At 35.2% G+C, this 14495-nt stretch overlaps 1 protein-coding gene across 13 annotated transcripts in view; it reads right to left on the minus strand.

Annotated features, from left to right (window-relative positions):
- Positions 1-53: 53 nt before the first annotated feature.
- LOC126924936 (potassium/sodium hyperpolarization-activated cyclic nucleotide-gated channel 3) overlaps positions 54-14495 on the minus strand; it is a 219488-nt gene continuing 205046 nt past the window's right edge. For 10 of the 13 annotated variants that reach the window (XM_050739972.1, XM_050739971.1, XM_050739970.1 and 7 more), the window contains 7 exons: positions 9234-9383; positions 8289-8507; positions 7625-7771; positions 7426-7543; positions 6552-6840; positions 4649-4784; positions 54-4270 (listed from right to left, as the gene is read on the minus strand). In XM_050739972.1, the coding sequence (XP_050595929.1) occupies positions 4124-4270; positions 4649-4784; positions 6552-6840; positions 7426-7543; positions 7625-7771; positions 8289-8507; positions 9234-9383 (1206 nt within the window). In that variant the 3' untranslated portion in view covers positions 54-4123. The remainder of the gene's footprint in view (positions 4271-4648; positions 4785-6551; positions 6841-7425; positions 7544-7624; positions 7772-8288; positions 8508-9233; positions 9384-14495) is intronic. The other 3 variants (XM_050739973.1, XM_050739978.1, XM_050739981.1) reach the window with 1 other exon arrangement.

The following is a 14495-nucleotide window of genomic DNA, read 5'->3' on the forward strand; positions in this document are numbered from 1 at the left end:
CTCACTCTTGTCACTTAGCAAATAACGTGCATCTCGAATAGCCGCACGAGCTATTTATTTTTTTTTTTTTTTTTTTTTAACACTGTATTTGTTCGCATTTGCTCGATATTTAATCCTAATATTATATTTGTTATCCTTCTTCGCCTGCTTCTCTGTTCGCTTTAATATTTCTTCGTATAACATTCGCCCTTGTCTTTTCTTTTTCTGGAAGTCTATGCTCTTTTCGCGGCTGTCTGTATGTACATGTTGTACATAGAACGATTTTTACAACACATAACGTATCTTATTTTATTTTATGCCTTTTTACACGGTATAATAATATTTCTCTCTTTTTCCCTCCTCTTTTCTATCGCGCTTTGACCGTTTCATTAGCAGACAGCGGATAAATAGTTATCTATCGATTTTTTTGCTTTTTTTCAGCAGGGATAGCAAAGAATACAACTTCTTTCCTTCCGTTCCTTCTCTGCCACGTTTTCGTTCTACGAATGATAATAACAAGAATAATTATAATCGTGATAATAACCGTAATAATAATCGTAATCGTAATCATAATAATAATCGTAATAATAATAAATCGTTCATCTTCTACTTCGTTCTCGCTCGCCTTTTTTCTCAATTAGTAACAATAATTCTATTCTTTCGCACTCTCACACTCATTCTCTCTTTAATTTCTCTCTTTCATATTTGTTTGTATAATTAGTTACGCGTACACCTTAGGCCCGAACCTTGCTGGCAGATTAGTCCTAGACCGGTTTTTGTGTGTATAGAGTTGATTTCTATAAAAACGTCGGTCATGCGGTCTACGAGTATTCTACCATTTTTGGGATGCTTTTTGTTTTCGACCCACGGTACGCAAACCGTTCTCTTTCATCGCTATTACAATATTTATATATAATAATAATAATCATTATCGTAGTTAGTTATTCTTTTTTTTATCGTTATTTATATATATAATATAATATTATTCAGGATGACGTGAGGGGATGTAAAATAATGACAGAAAACTATCTCTCTCTTACATGAAAAATAGGTACTTCTGTTTTCCTCATACGTGTGTAGGTGTATATGTTTACATATGTATATGTATTATGTATGAAACGCATGTATATAATATTCCTACACTCTTACGTGGATATTTATATATTTATATATGTATATATGTACATGTATGCATATCATTCACATATGCACGAAGGTGTACACATTCAACTAGGAAACGAATGGCACGTTTCGTTTTTTCTTTTTCATTCGCCGTTGTGTGTGTGTGTGTGTGTTCGTCGGTGTAATAATTGTATACGTCAATATGTGATCCAGCGTGTGTATACATATTATTTATATATAATACTTCAAAATAACAAGTAACGTTGCTATTTTGTAAATTAGACTCTTAGAGCGTTCGTTTAATTGTTTAAAGAAGAGTATCATTTGCGAACAGATGCGATTCTACGTTCAGTTGAGCTAATACGTGGTACAGTGGTTTCTGCGTCTCTTTTATTGCTGTAATCTCACTTTTACTTTGTGTCTTCTTTAATGTAATAATCAAATGACAGAAATCCACTGAATAAAATTTTGAAACGTAACATATTTCAAAACTGTAACATCATTTCACAATTTACGATGTAGAGTTAGAATCGAGAACTGACGTGTTTTATACATCTTAAGAATTAAAAGGGAGATGTGCCGATAATAAAATCCAAGTTCAGAAGCCACTGACCCGGGAAATATTCTCTCAGAATTGAGGGTTCTCTTCTCCGCTACGAATAACGCTAATATCAGACAAATTCAACAGTTGCGTTAAACTTTCAAATACGCAAAGAATAACACCGCGCCAACGAAAAACGTACGCGCCAACAGCTACAAAAATAATACAATTCGATCGTGTATTAAATTCTTAATTCTATTTTATATTCTGTTTTTTCCTTATCGTTTGAAAAATGTTCTGCCGAATCGTGAAATCAATATCAGAGAAGCAACATTATTTTATTCTCAAGGATCGTCATTGTGTCCGAGACTGTCCGTAAATGTATATTCGGTGTCTGTCGGTGTGTCATTCTTCCTCGCGTTTTACAGTTTAAAACGTTACATCGTTAATATCTTGCAGCACTGTATTGACCACTATGCATACTTTATATGTATATTTATGTATATGTATATATGTATGTATATATATATATAATATGTGTGTAATCTGTTTTCTCATCTTTTACTTCTTAGTTTATTTTTTTGTCATTTATTCTGCTTAGTGTTTTTTTATTTTCATTTATGCGGTAGTGGATGTAATAATCATTGCAATGATAACCGGTAACAATAATAATAATTTATTACATAATATTTATACCTTCCTTTCTTTCTTCTATTTTGTTTGTTTCTTTTGTTTTGTTTTGCTTTGTTTTGTTCGCTTCTTATAATACATCGCGTGTCTTTCACCCGAATAAAAAGATACTTATCTCTCGCTCTCTCGTTCGCTCTCTCTCGCGTTCCACTTACTTAATTTTATCTCTCATTCATTGACGTTTGTGTTACATTTTTTTTATATTAGCCGTGGCAGCCCAAAGAACACTCAACAAGTTAACACGATCTTTGGGCCTTCGATTTAGATTTGTTTTATAATATTAATTTTCTCTCTTTTGTAGAACGACTTAAATTTCTTCACTCGATACCCCGTTTGTCCTCAAAATTGTAACCCTGAAAAATTCTCATACATTCATCCATCTCGATTCCCGTGGCGCTGGATCCTTTCCCTTCTGTTCGCGTCTCAGCACGGTCATCCGAAACCCCGATTTTTAATTGAATAGATCTGTTGATTGTGATTCGATATCGGCAATTTGTCCACTGCCCCGAATTGATACGAGATGTATTTTCTATTTATCATTAAGATTTTCCATTTTGAAAATAAAATAGCATAGAAGCGAGTTCTGAATCGCAGGCGTGCTCTTTCGATCTCAAAAATTAAGACAGATTAGCCGCGATAAATATCCTCTTCGATCTTCCTTTTTCTTTATCTTCGTTCAAATTCCCTTACGATTGCCAGCTCTTATATTACAAGTTGCTTCCTCCTTCTTCTCGTCATCTTACTATTCATTCGATCACTCGTACGGGACTATCCAACGATACGAAGCTAAAGTTAAAACACGTTAACAAACTTATAACTGGAATACCCCTCGTTTCACGAGTTTCTCTCCCGTCCTCTTCAATACGTTAGTTAGTTGTCTTAGAAAAGAACCAAAAACTGAATCCTAATCGTTCGTGTATAGGTTATTCTCTTTCTTGTTTTCATACCCCCCCCCCTCTCGCCCCTGTGTTTCATCATTTTTTTCCTAAAAGTGCGAAACGTACGGCTTTTGCAAAATCACAGAGAAATTTACGCATCGTTTAACACTGTCGTTTAGGATTTTTCTACCTAGTCCACGATGGGCTCTACATACGCTCTATAAATTTCTAGGCCTGCTCTTCGTCGTCGTTGAGGTCTTCATCCAGTCGTCGCATCAATTTCTGTTCGCTTTATGGTTGCGACGCCTGCGTCGATGAAGAAGACTCGCGGCAGGAATTAACGGCTCCGTGTTCTCCGATCGATGGCGCAGCAGTCCATCTTTTTATCGATCCTCTTCTTTTTCCTTCGTCGAGCACAAGGTCCTCCGTTGAAAATATTTCTCGATCGTTTCTCTATCCTCGTGCGATCGTTTCGTGACAATGAAGGACAACGATCGTAGCTAACCCTCCACAAGTTTTCTGTTCTTCTTCTTTTTGTCGGTTGCTTCGTTTATTGCTGTTGAGGTTGAACGTCTCGCAGACGGGGAAAATAATAGCGTTACGTCTAAACGATGGTTTTATTTTGTGTGTTGTGCCGTGCCATCGCTGGAGAACGTCGGCATTCTCTTGGTCCGCGCGATTTTACGCATAGATCCTGGACTGGAACGTGCCGTCAGGTTAATATAAGAAGGCGCTAGAAACCGATCGCTAGAAGACTACTGGCATAGCGTATATCTATGTATAGATTGCTTCTAGTGTAGCGTCCAGGATCTAGGCTTAAAACGGCTGCCAACGATCCGATCGACAGTGTACAACGCCACTGTCGCTCATGGAGCCGTTAGTATCTCTCTGTATGCTAGTATAACGAGTGTCGTCATTGATACGAATCCTTGTGGAAAGTGTCGCTCTTGTGGAAGATCCGTCGTCCCTCTCGGGAGAGCTCCTGACTCGCGAAATTATTCTCAGACTTTGGTCTGGGCAACAGACAAGCGGGAAGAGTCCTCAGTTCCATGCTGTGTACCTGGAATTTGGAACAAATGAATTTCATAATTTTTCATCTAGCTATTAGAAAAAAAAAAGAAATAGTCGTTTCATCATACTCTGCGCGCCGAGCCTTAAAATTTACGGCTCTGTAATATTATAGAAATTGTTTAAAAACTATAAAGTCATATGTGTCTGAACTTTTTTTCTATAAATGATATTTTATAACGAAATGGGGCAAACAAGTCACTTTTTGATTGATAGATTGAATAGATTTTATATAAAACTGACAATAGTTGACGTAACCTTAAGATACCTAGCGCGCCTTTTTAAGAAATTGCGAATGGACTTAATGGTCATATAAAATCTTCAAAAAATTTATCAATTATGGCTAGTAGCAATTTTGAAAAATATTTACCGATTCTTCACTGGCGCTAGCATGCGCAGCTTGCTCAGCGAGCGCGTTCACCACGGCATTTATCGTCTTCGACTCGCTTCCAAGATCCTCCTCGCGGTGGGCCACCAGATTCGGATTCTTGCCGATTTTGTTCAACCTATAGAGAGAGCACAATTAAGCGTAGGGAATGTTGCACAGAACACAACCAACGATTATTCACATCGATCGACTTACAAACCGTTTAGCAGTACAGGTAATTCCCTAAAAAATCGAACGTTATTATCCCACCGCGACTTGCAACAAACATTTTTATTATTCGTTTCTAATACCACTTGCACCGCTAAAGGTTTTATAATGCGAGGTACAAGACTGGGTAAAAGAAAGTCAGTAGCTTTGAAATGCGCCCCGCAGAATCACATTTTTGCGTGTGTTTATAATTTCATCGATTTAATCCCTCAAAAATGGACAAAGAATTTGGGAATTTGAAGAAGAGAAATGGTGTTTTTATATAAATGTTAGAACTGTTTATGATTACGATATTATTATCACAGTTATCGAGATTTATTAGGATTTTCAGTTTCCAAATAGTATTTTGATTAAATCTTTTGTCTTCTAAATGGAATAGGAAAATAGATAAAAATATACGACTGATGTGTTGGAAATAGTTTAGTCTCCCATAAAATAATTTTTTTTTTATTTTTAAATAACTCTTCTTGAAATAAATGACTGATTTATGGTTAGTTTATAGGATAATTCATTGACACTCACATACCGTAAATTTTAAATCTTGATTTTTGTTTGAGTTTATACTCTTTATTACAATTATAATTCATTGGAGTTTATAATGAGGGATTAAAACGCTCAGCTATTTAAACTCAAAGTGAACCATAAACTTGATAGATAAGCTATAGCAATGTAACCAAAACAGATTCAATAAGAGAAACAATACTGGTGCATAAAAACGACAAGAAACGCTACTGCAATACTGTTATCGATAAAAGTGCATCAATTACTTTGATCAATAAATCATAAAATTCCTATCTAGAACCAAAGAGAAGTATGTGACTCTGCGGAGATGCGGCAAAACCGAGAAATCCAGAACTGATTTATAAAGAATGTTTGCAAAATTATGAATACAACATTACTATGTATAGTGAATGTGTCGAGAGTGTGAAGATATTTTGTCGCGGTGTTCCAAGCTTTCTTCTTTCTTTTCGAACGGATGAAACCCCGTTCGACTCTCGTGTCATTTCTACAAACACGATCGCTTGTCGAACGGGGAATCACGTGTCGAGAGAGAATATTCACAAAGGAAAAAAACGAAGTTGAAAAAAATTCTCAAAAAACCCTCTCGATTGATTGGGGACGAGTATCTAACGGATACTCGTCCCTCGATCGCAAGTTAGTGCGCTTTTTGTTGTAATACTTTCTCCCCAAGAAAACAAAATTCTGCACTGTCACGTTCAATAAGAGAGATTCTTCAATCGCAAAAAAGAACGTCCAGCCAAATAAGATTTTTTATTATTTTCCTTTTTGTGTGTGTAAAGTGTATGCAAAACAAGCGTATCGAGTTGAAAACCAGCACAAACAAATACGAAAGAAATTATATCAGAGTAATAATAATCATAATAATAGCAATAATAATAATAAGAAGAAGAAGAAGAAGAACAAAGATGTGTTGAAGAGATAAGCGATTATGAAATGTTTTTAGATAGCAATAATAATAATAATAATAATAATAATCATAATAATAGTAAAAATAATAAAAAAAATTAAATTAATAATAAAATTAAGATAATAACAATAAGAATGACTGATAGAACTCGCTTTATCGGACAGTACACAATGTTCAACAAAATCAACATGGAAGTGGGAGTGATGATTGACATCTATTAGCACACCAACTCGATAGAACAAACCTAACCAAAGCTTATACCTCTCGGCGGCAACGCTTTCCATCGTTCTGCGCATTAATGGATACTGGTCCAGCACGGCGTTAAAATGATCCACCGAGAGGCTGAAGAGATTGCAGTAGGTCTCGGCACGGACCGAGGCTACCCTCCTCGCGTTCGTCAGTAGACAGATCTCGCCAAAGTACGAGCCATCTGACAGCGAAGTCGCGACCTCGCCGTTCGCCATCACGATATCGACTATGCCTTCTTGTATGAAGTACATTTTAGAGCCGATCGTACCTTCCTTGATGATGATATCACCTGTAAAATTTTGTCGCTTCGCTGTTATTAAGAGATCTCCCTCAAATTTGTTGTTGCAACGTGTCTGTTGCTCGAACGTTGACTTTTGTTCGAGGGGAACGCAAGATTTTAATGTTAGGCAAGGTTTCAAGTTATACGGAGAATTGGTCGTTTTTCTTTTACTTTCGTGGTTGTATGTATGTGTATATATGTGTGTGCAGTAAGAAAAATCATTTATGTTTGAACTTTTTCAGAGTTACGTTAGTCAAAAGTTTATGTAAGGAAGTTGTTTCTTGCGAGGAATAGTAGATTGAAGTTTAGATTTGAAGAATTGATTCTCATCGCTGTGTTTCTTAAATAACGTAGTTTGACTATTGGATTGTTCGAGAAGTTAGTTTAATAATAATTTAAAAGACAAATCTGACAAATAACTTTCATAGAATATTTTTATCAAATCGGTATTTTACTAAATTATAAATTTAGAAATTAATTCGTTGTAACGATGATACCATTTCAAATTCCCTCGATAGTTCAAGAAATTTTTCTACTTGCTAATATAAAGATTATTTTTAATTCTAACAATTCAGTCAAGTAATTGATACTTACCCGGCTGGAAGACTTCGTATCTCAATTTGGTAACGACATCCGAGACAAAGTTGGAATCGGCGTTGGCAAAGAATGGCACGGACGCGACTAACGATCTGCAGTTGTAGTTGATCACGTCCTAGAACGAAACGAGAACACGTTAGGATTTGTTGAAATCGGGCAATTAGTAGACCATAGTCTCTCGTTCTGAGGCTCGTACTTCTCTTAATTTCTCCGACAGCTCTCCGAGGATCAGTTCCTCGTCGAAGAATTTGCCCTGGTAACGATGCTCGAAATATTCCGTGATCCTCTGTCTCATTTCTCGTGGTAACTTTCGATAGGCCATGTATTCCTCTACTTGTTTAACCTGGTTCGAGTACAGTCGTTAATTTCTATCCTTAAACATCTTATTCTGCGCTTTGAACGTTAATTAATTTCATTTAGGAAGATTCTTAATCGAATTTGTACTAAAGAGGTAGTTTCTGTGCTCGATGGTTTTTAGTTAATTAAAACTGGCATCGATAAAAATTATTATAAATGTCGATGTTGGCTGGTGGTTTTGGACATTCTGACATTTGAACACGACATTCCTAGAATTTTGATAGAATAGAAAAAATAGATAGAACAATAATATAAATTCGTTTTTTCGTATTATCCAGTATTCTGTGATATATTATTTTAATTCAAGTATTGTTTACGATTTCATAGTGTTGTCAGACTGAAAGTAAAATATTCTTCGTTATACGTTACACGAAAGACACTACTAGCAATATTCCGATCATGAACTCTAGAGAATTTGACACTGACAGTAACGAGAATCAGAAGGGTGAAAGTGCAAGGATTTTCTTCAATGATTCGCGGCTTGCTCGTCGAATATTAAATACCTTCTCGCGGTATTGTCTCCTGGAGGAATCGAGTGACTGAATGAGATTCGTCGCGTGTCCAAGGAAAAGTGCATAACAGGTAGCACCGCTGATCATACTGAGCATAGTGAGCCACATGTCGGTCAAGGATTGCGGTGGAAACCTTCCGTATCCTATGCAGAGCATGTGCGACATGGCTTTGAAAAGGGCCCATGAGTATTGTTCCAGCCAAAATGAGTCCTGAAAGAAGACGATAGTAAAATATTACGACAGTGACCTGTCGTAAAAACATCAGCTTTCTCTACTTTTCGTTCTGGTACAAAAAATATTATGATTATCTTTGGACGTCATATTTTTTACAACTATTAGTGATAGTATTATATGTATATATATTGTTATTATTTTCTTCTTTGAGGAAAATAGGTTAAGAGATTGTTATTTTCCTTCTTAGTTTTTAGTCAAGGCATTCTAAATTCGAGGATAACAATAGAATAGGCCTATTATAAAAGTAAAAGCCATTAGCAGACGAAAGAACTGCAAAAGGAGGGGGTTAAGGTACGCCTCTTGTTTTTTAGAATCTTTCATTCCGCTTTCAAACTTTTCACGAAATAAGCCATTAATGTGAAAGAAAGAAACTGCGAGGAGAAGAAGAAAAGTTTATTTTCCATTATTTCTGTTTTCCTCAGAAATTTTCTTACTAAATACTTCTTCAATCTGAATTATATTTTAAGAAAGATGACAGTGGTTCTCCAGATTTGATCTTCTTCGCAGTGTTCAACATCCAATCTTATCAAATTCGTCAGAATTTTATTTTATACATATTACATAAAAGGAGAAAACGGGACGAGTACACATATGTCACAAGCTAGTACCATGAAATCTAATTGGAATAAAGAAGCTGGTAACTCGGTTAGATTTCAAACGAGCGAGGATCTCGAATTTTGTCGAGCTCGTCACATTACTTACTTGTAATTCATTGATGGCGACCCACGAGTTACTAGGAAACCCTTGGAGCATTGGGACCAGGAATTGTAGGCAGCCACTCCAGTGACCGATTAGGAGCATCATGCAAATCAGGTTAAAAATCCGCATGAACACCGACGCCATATTCAGGAACTGCCAACAACAACGACAAAGGTTTATTCCCGTGCCAGCTTCGGGCGCCAGGATGTTGTTCACACTTCAGTTAAAAACTTCTCTCGTTATCCAAAGCTCCGGTTGCGTAGTGTACAGCAAATAAGCGAGTGTTGCACAAAAACGCGTCAAATATTAATTCACTGAATACATTGTCAAAAAAAAAACTATCATAGTCCAAATATTTATCCAAACGTCTGAGTCAAGGGCCAAGTAAACTACCTAACGTTTCGACGTTCAGAACCGAAACAGTCATCCTTTTCTTCGACATAATGCCATTATTATTAATTATTCCTTATGCCGATATGCCTATATAATTATCAGCCACGACATAACTCGTAGAAACATTTTATATCTATAACAATTTTTCAATGTTTAGTTTATCTTAATCTATAGAAATTTTCATGGATTTCTCTCCCCTTAATTTATAAAAATTTTATATTTCTACGCGTAGGAAAAACGTAGCTCAAGTAATTAAGATATTTTCATCTTTTTTCATGTTTAGGATGGAAAGGATTTTTTAATTCGTGATCTAAGGAGTGAGACAAAATTTCGAGTCTGAACGCGAACGATTTCAGTGTTTTTCCTCTCCTAAGTAGTTTTCGCTGTTCATACTTTCGGGTTTCAATTTTCAGTTCAAAAAGCATGCTACATTAGAAAATACGCATCACGTGGCACACAAAAGAACAAGTCAATGTAACCTAAAGAACGTTTATAATAATGATTACTCTACGAATGCTCTAACAGATGAAACAAAAAGGAAAAAAATATATATATACATATATATTGTATACAACATATGTGTATATATATATATATATGTATGTATCAGTCATTTGCACTGTTAGGCTAAGATTCTCAGACCTGGCTTATGGGCCAGACATGTTCAGGACAAGTTCTGGCGTTCGATAATGATTTCAAATCGACGATCGATCGTGCTCGATCAACTGTGAACTGCAAACTTTTCGGCTGAACAGTGCGCCATAAGCACGATATGGGAATCCAAGTCCACACTATGAAAAAAGCTGGAGACGGCGGAAACCATTCCGAAGGGAAGAGAGCTGACCCATTAAATAAAATTACTGTATAACTTTTGTTTTTATTAAACGATATTTTAATTTTATTAAATATTGAATAATATTTTGATATTATAAAATATATAAAGAGGAAGGAAAGCTGTCCATAATTATTGAAAATGAGTAACATTTTTTGCTTCCATTTAATATAATTTTTGTACTTGATAGTAAATATATTTTATTACGGTATTTTATGACAAATCTGAGTTTTATGAGTGGCACTTCATATATTAATATATCATATTTCTCATATATCATTTTGTAAAATTTTATCAACTATGACTTGATTGTTATATGCTTGTTCTAATTTTGGAGATAATTGAATAACGACAAATATAATGATAATTATTTATTCACTGTTATGGGAGCAGTATTACCATTTCCATGTCCCAATATTTTATCAGTATCATATAATTACTATAATTTGTCCTAATTTTGGAGTCAATTGAATTATTTAATTCATTATTTTGGCAAAATAGTTCTATTTTCGTGGCCCAATATGAAATTTTAACATGAAGGCTTATCGTATATTATGGCACGTCCTTATTGTAAAGCCAATTGTACGAAATATAGTGACAAATATTTATTCATTATTATAGAAGTCACACTCTCGTTTGTCAATTTATATTACTCAATATATTGTAACAATATCAGTATTTTTATAAAATATTACAGTATATCTCAATTTTTTTAACAAATACGAACATGCGAATAATTATGAACAGTATCAATAAAGTAAAAACATAGTATTTAATACGTAATTTTTTAACTGGGAGTTCCGGGGAAAAATTGGCTACGCTTTTGAAAAATCACAGTAATAATCGAAACAAAATTCTACAGGTAATTCTCGCCTGTAATGACACATCGTTTACCTGTGTTTAACTAAAACTATCTTTCGAATTAAAAAAGAAGTTTATCCAATATCAAAAATGCTCAGATAAACTCTGTCAATCGATTCCCAATAAACTCCATCAATAACTTTTGTTCTTTAAACTTCAAAATGGATATCGAACTGTTTCGCGATTTTCATTTACGCGTCACCGCGGATCTGTGTTTGTTTTATGATCGCGAAATCAATTGGTCGAACGGTTGATGCAATGTTTCAATAAAAAATTTACTGATACATCGGTTAACGAGCTGATCAAAGATTCATTAGCAGCGAAGAAAACGAAATAAATCACGTTGAATTATTGCGGGGAGAGTTCGTTTTTTCCTTTAGGAACACGCGCCACGTCGAAATTTGGACGCGAGTGTAACGTTTATCGAATTATTCATGCAATTCGACCGCTCTGAATCTTCGACGGGTGCGATTTGAATTTCAAAAACACGAACGAAGTCACGCTCGACGCGTTTTTACTTCCTCGCGGAATGCGTCAAGAATTATTTACGACTACACGATTGGCATTATTAAAGAATCGACACGTATTTCGCCCTATTTACGAGCGGTTTGCGACAAACAAGCAAACCGTCGTCTATTTTCGCTCGTGAAACGAGGTCTCGCGTAGTGGAAATGCCACCGTGAATCTGAAATTTTTTTTAGAAATCACGATAAAGCTTCGTTTTTATGCAGACACGTATAAACAAATAAATGTTTGTTCATTTTTTCGAAACACGATTTTGTAAAGAGCAGATGTACTCTGCAAAACTGAAATTTTTCGAGAAATACTATAAAACTTCGTTTTTACGAAGCCGTGCGTAAGCAAACTGCAGTTGATTTTTTCCGCGAAGCTTAGTTTTTGTAAAATACCATTGTAAATCCAAAATGTTTTGAAAAATACGATAAAAGAACATCGTTTTTATGTTGAAATAAATAAGCAAATCGTTGCTTACTGTTTGTAAAACACGATTTTTCAAGAAGGAAATACCATTGCAAATTCGATAAATCTTCGTTTGTATAAAGAAATTTTACGTTCAAAACTATATAAAAATATTTCATCGTCACGTTTCATAAGCTTTCTAAAATTTTTGTTCGTAGAACGTAATCCTTAGCATACAAAGGCGTGGACTTACTTATGGATCTCAATACATATTTTCTTAATTTTTACTTATTAATAACCTATTAATACTTTTGGCAAATATATTGTACATGATTTTTCTATACCTATGTTTCATTCATAAATAGCAGTAAGTAAGTATAGACAAAATAACACCTGAAATGACGTTTGCATAAAAAACTCCAAGAGAAATGCTGTCGTTTGTTAGTTTTCTTCTTTTTGTTTTGTTTAGTAACTAACAGTAAAACGATTGCGTATTTGCGTCAGAATAAATAAGAGCGAGTGAGTTATTAAATATTTCTTAGGAACTATGTACGTCTTTACGTCATCGAACACCGTTATTATATATTGGCTCGCGAATAAAACGATAATCGTGATAATCGAACTTGCACTATCGCTCGAAAATATCTGAAAATTTACATATCTTTAACTACAGCTGTACAATTTAATTTAATTTGAAATCAGAAATAATGGAAGTTACGATAACGGAATTTACGTGTGATGCTACTTAATTGATTTTTAAAAGTTAATATGCAAGAAAATTGTCATTTGTAATTGTTAAATCTTTTTTCGTTAAAGCTATCTATCAAATTTTTTCATCTTTAGATTATACGACATATAAAGAATGTTCTTGTAAACACAGACAGAAAGACTTTCAAATTTAATTGAAGCTACGATATTTAAAATCGTAAATTTATTTATAACGTAATTTATTTATCACACACTAAGTATGTGAACGCGATAGCCAAAATAAACATTTCTATTTAATAATATTCATAAGTTCGACTAATATTTTGATCAACTTCAATGCGGCTATAGTTATGACGAAGCTTCGATAATACGAATTAGCATAACGATACAAGAAAGCATAGGATCATTGAATCTCTTTTGTCATAGAACTTCGATAATATCACTTTAATATGCTAAGGATTAAAAAACCTTGATTTATATTACAATGTCACAATGAAATTTCTCTAACAATTAACCTATTGCTACTGCAAATTCAATTTTCTATTTAAATATTTCATCGCCAGAGTAATTAACAACCGACCATCGATCAGTCTAACAAGTTCTTAAAAATTTTATCGAATCATCACCAAAGCTTAAAAAAGTGTACCCATGGAGCTACATAGAAAACGTTAAACCAATTAACCCGGACGAGTACTACTGCACCGTCAAGATTTTTACGAAGTGGCACAAATTTCATCAGTAAACAGATAAACCAAGTTCTGCTGTACAAACGAGCACTTATCGTTCTTCAAAAAATTCGTTTGATCTTTCCCCGCAATCCAGTGACCTGGAATCGAACTAAAAAAAAAGAAGAAACAAGGAAAAAACTAGCAATAGAAAAAAAGAGTAAAAAAGAGCATTTTTAGAAATCTAGTTGGCAATTAATTTGGCTCTCTAAAATCCCATCGAGAGTGCTCTCCGCGGCCTCCAAATCGATCCAGGGTCTAAAATCTAAGGATCGGTTTCAGGGATTCGATGATGTGCGTATCGTGTATATGTACAGCACACGTAACGCGCGCGCTCGCGTGTTTCCGTTTCTCCTTGTGGCGGAAGCGCGCGCGTGCGCGCGTGCCAAAGGAAGCCCGATCGCGGGGAGAACGATCATTTCTGACCCCGTAATCCACGACCAATCTCGACACAACTTTTCCAATTTAGAGACCAGCAACGGCCCGATATTCAGCCAAGAACCTTCGACGTTATCGTCCTCTTATTGTTGCTCTAATTCCGGGCCCCTTTCCGAAACTTGCGGCGATCTTCGCCTGGTAACAGTGAAGATCGCATCGAGACACACTATCTGTGGTAATCGAGAATACTGCAATAGGGAGAATTAAGCGAGAAACTCGAGATACAGGAAGTTAAACGGTAGGGAGACTTGGCAGTAAGCTTCGCACTTCCTTCGTAGAAGATGGCGACACTGATTATTTTTGGTATTTTGGTTTTGTCTGATAAGAAAGGATGTAGATAACGTTATTGTGCTCTTTGTCTCGTTGTTGGGTAATGGTTAAATAGCATTA

The sequence above is a fragment of the Bombus affinis genome, chromosome 15 (assembly GCF_024516045.1).
Source record: "Bombus affinis isolate iyBomAffi1 chromosome 15, iyBomAffi1.2, whole genome shotgun sequence".
NCBI classification, from domain to species: Eukaryota; Metazoa; Arthropoda; class Insecta; order Hymenoptera; family Apidae; genus Bombus; species Bombus affinis.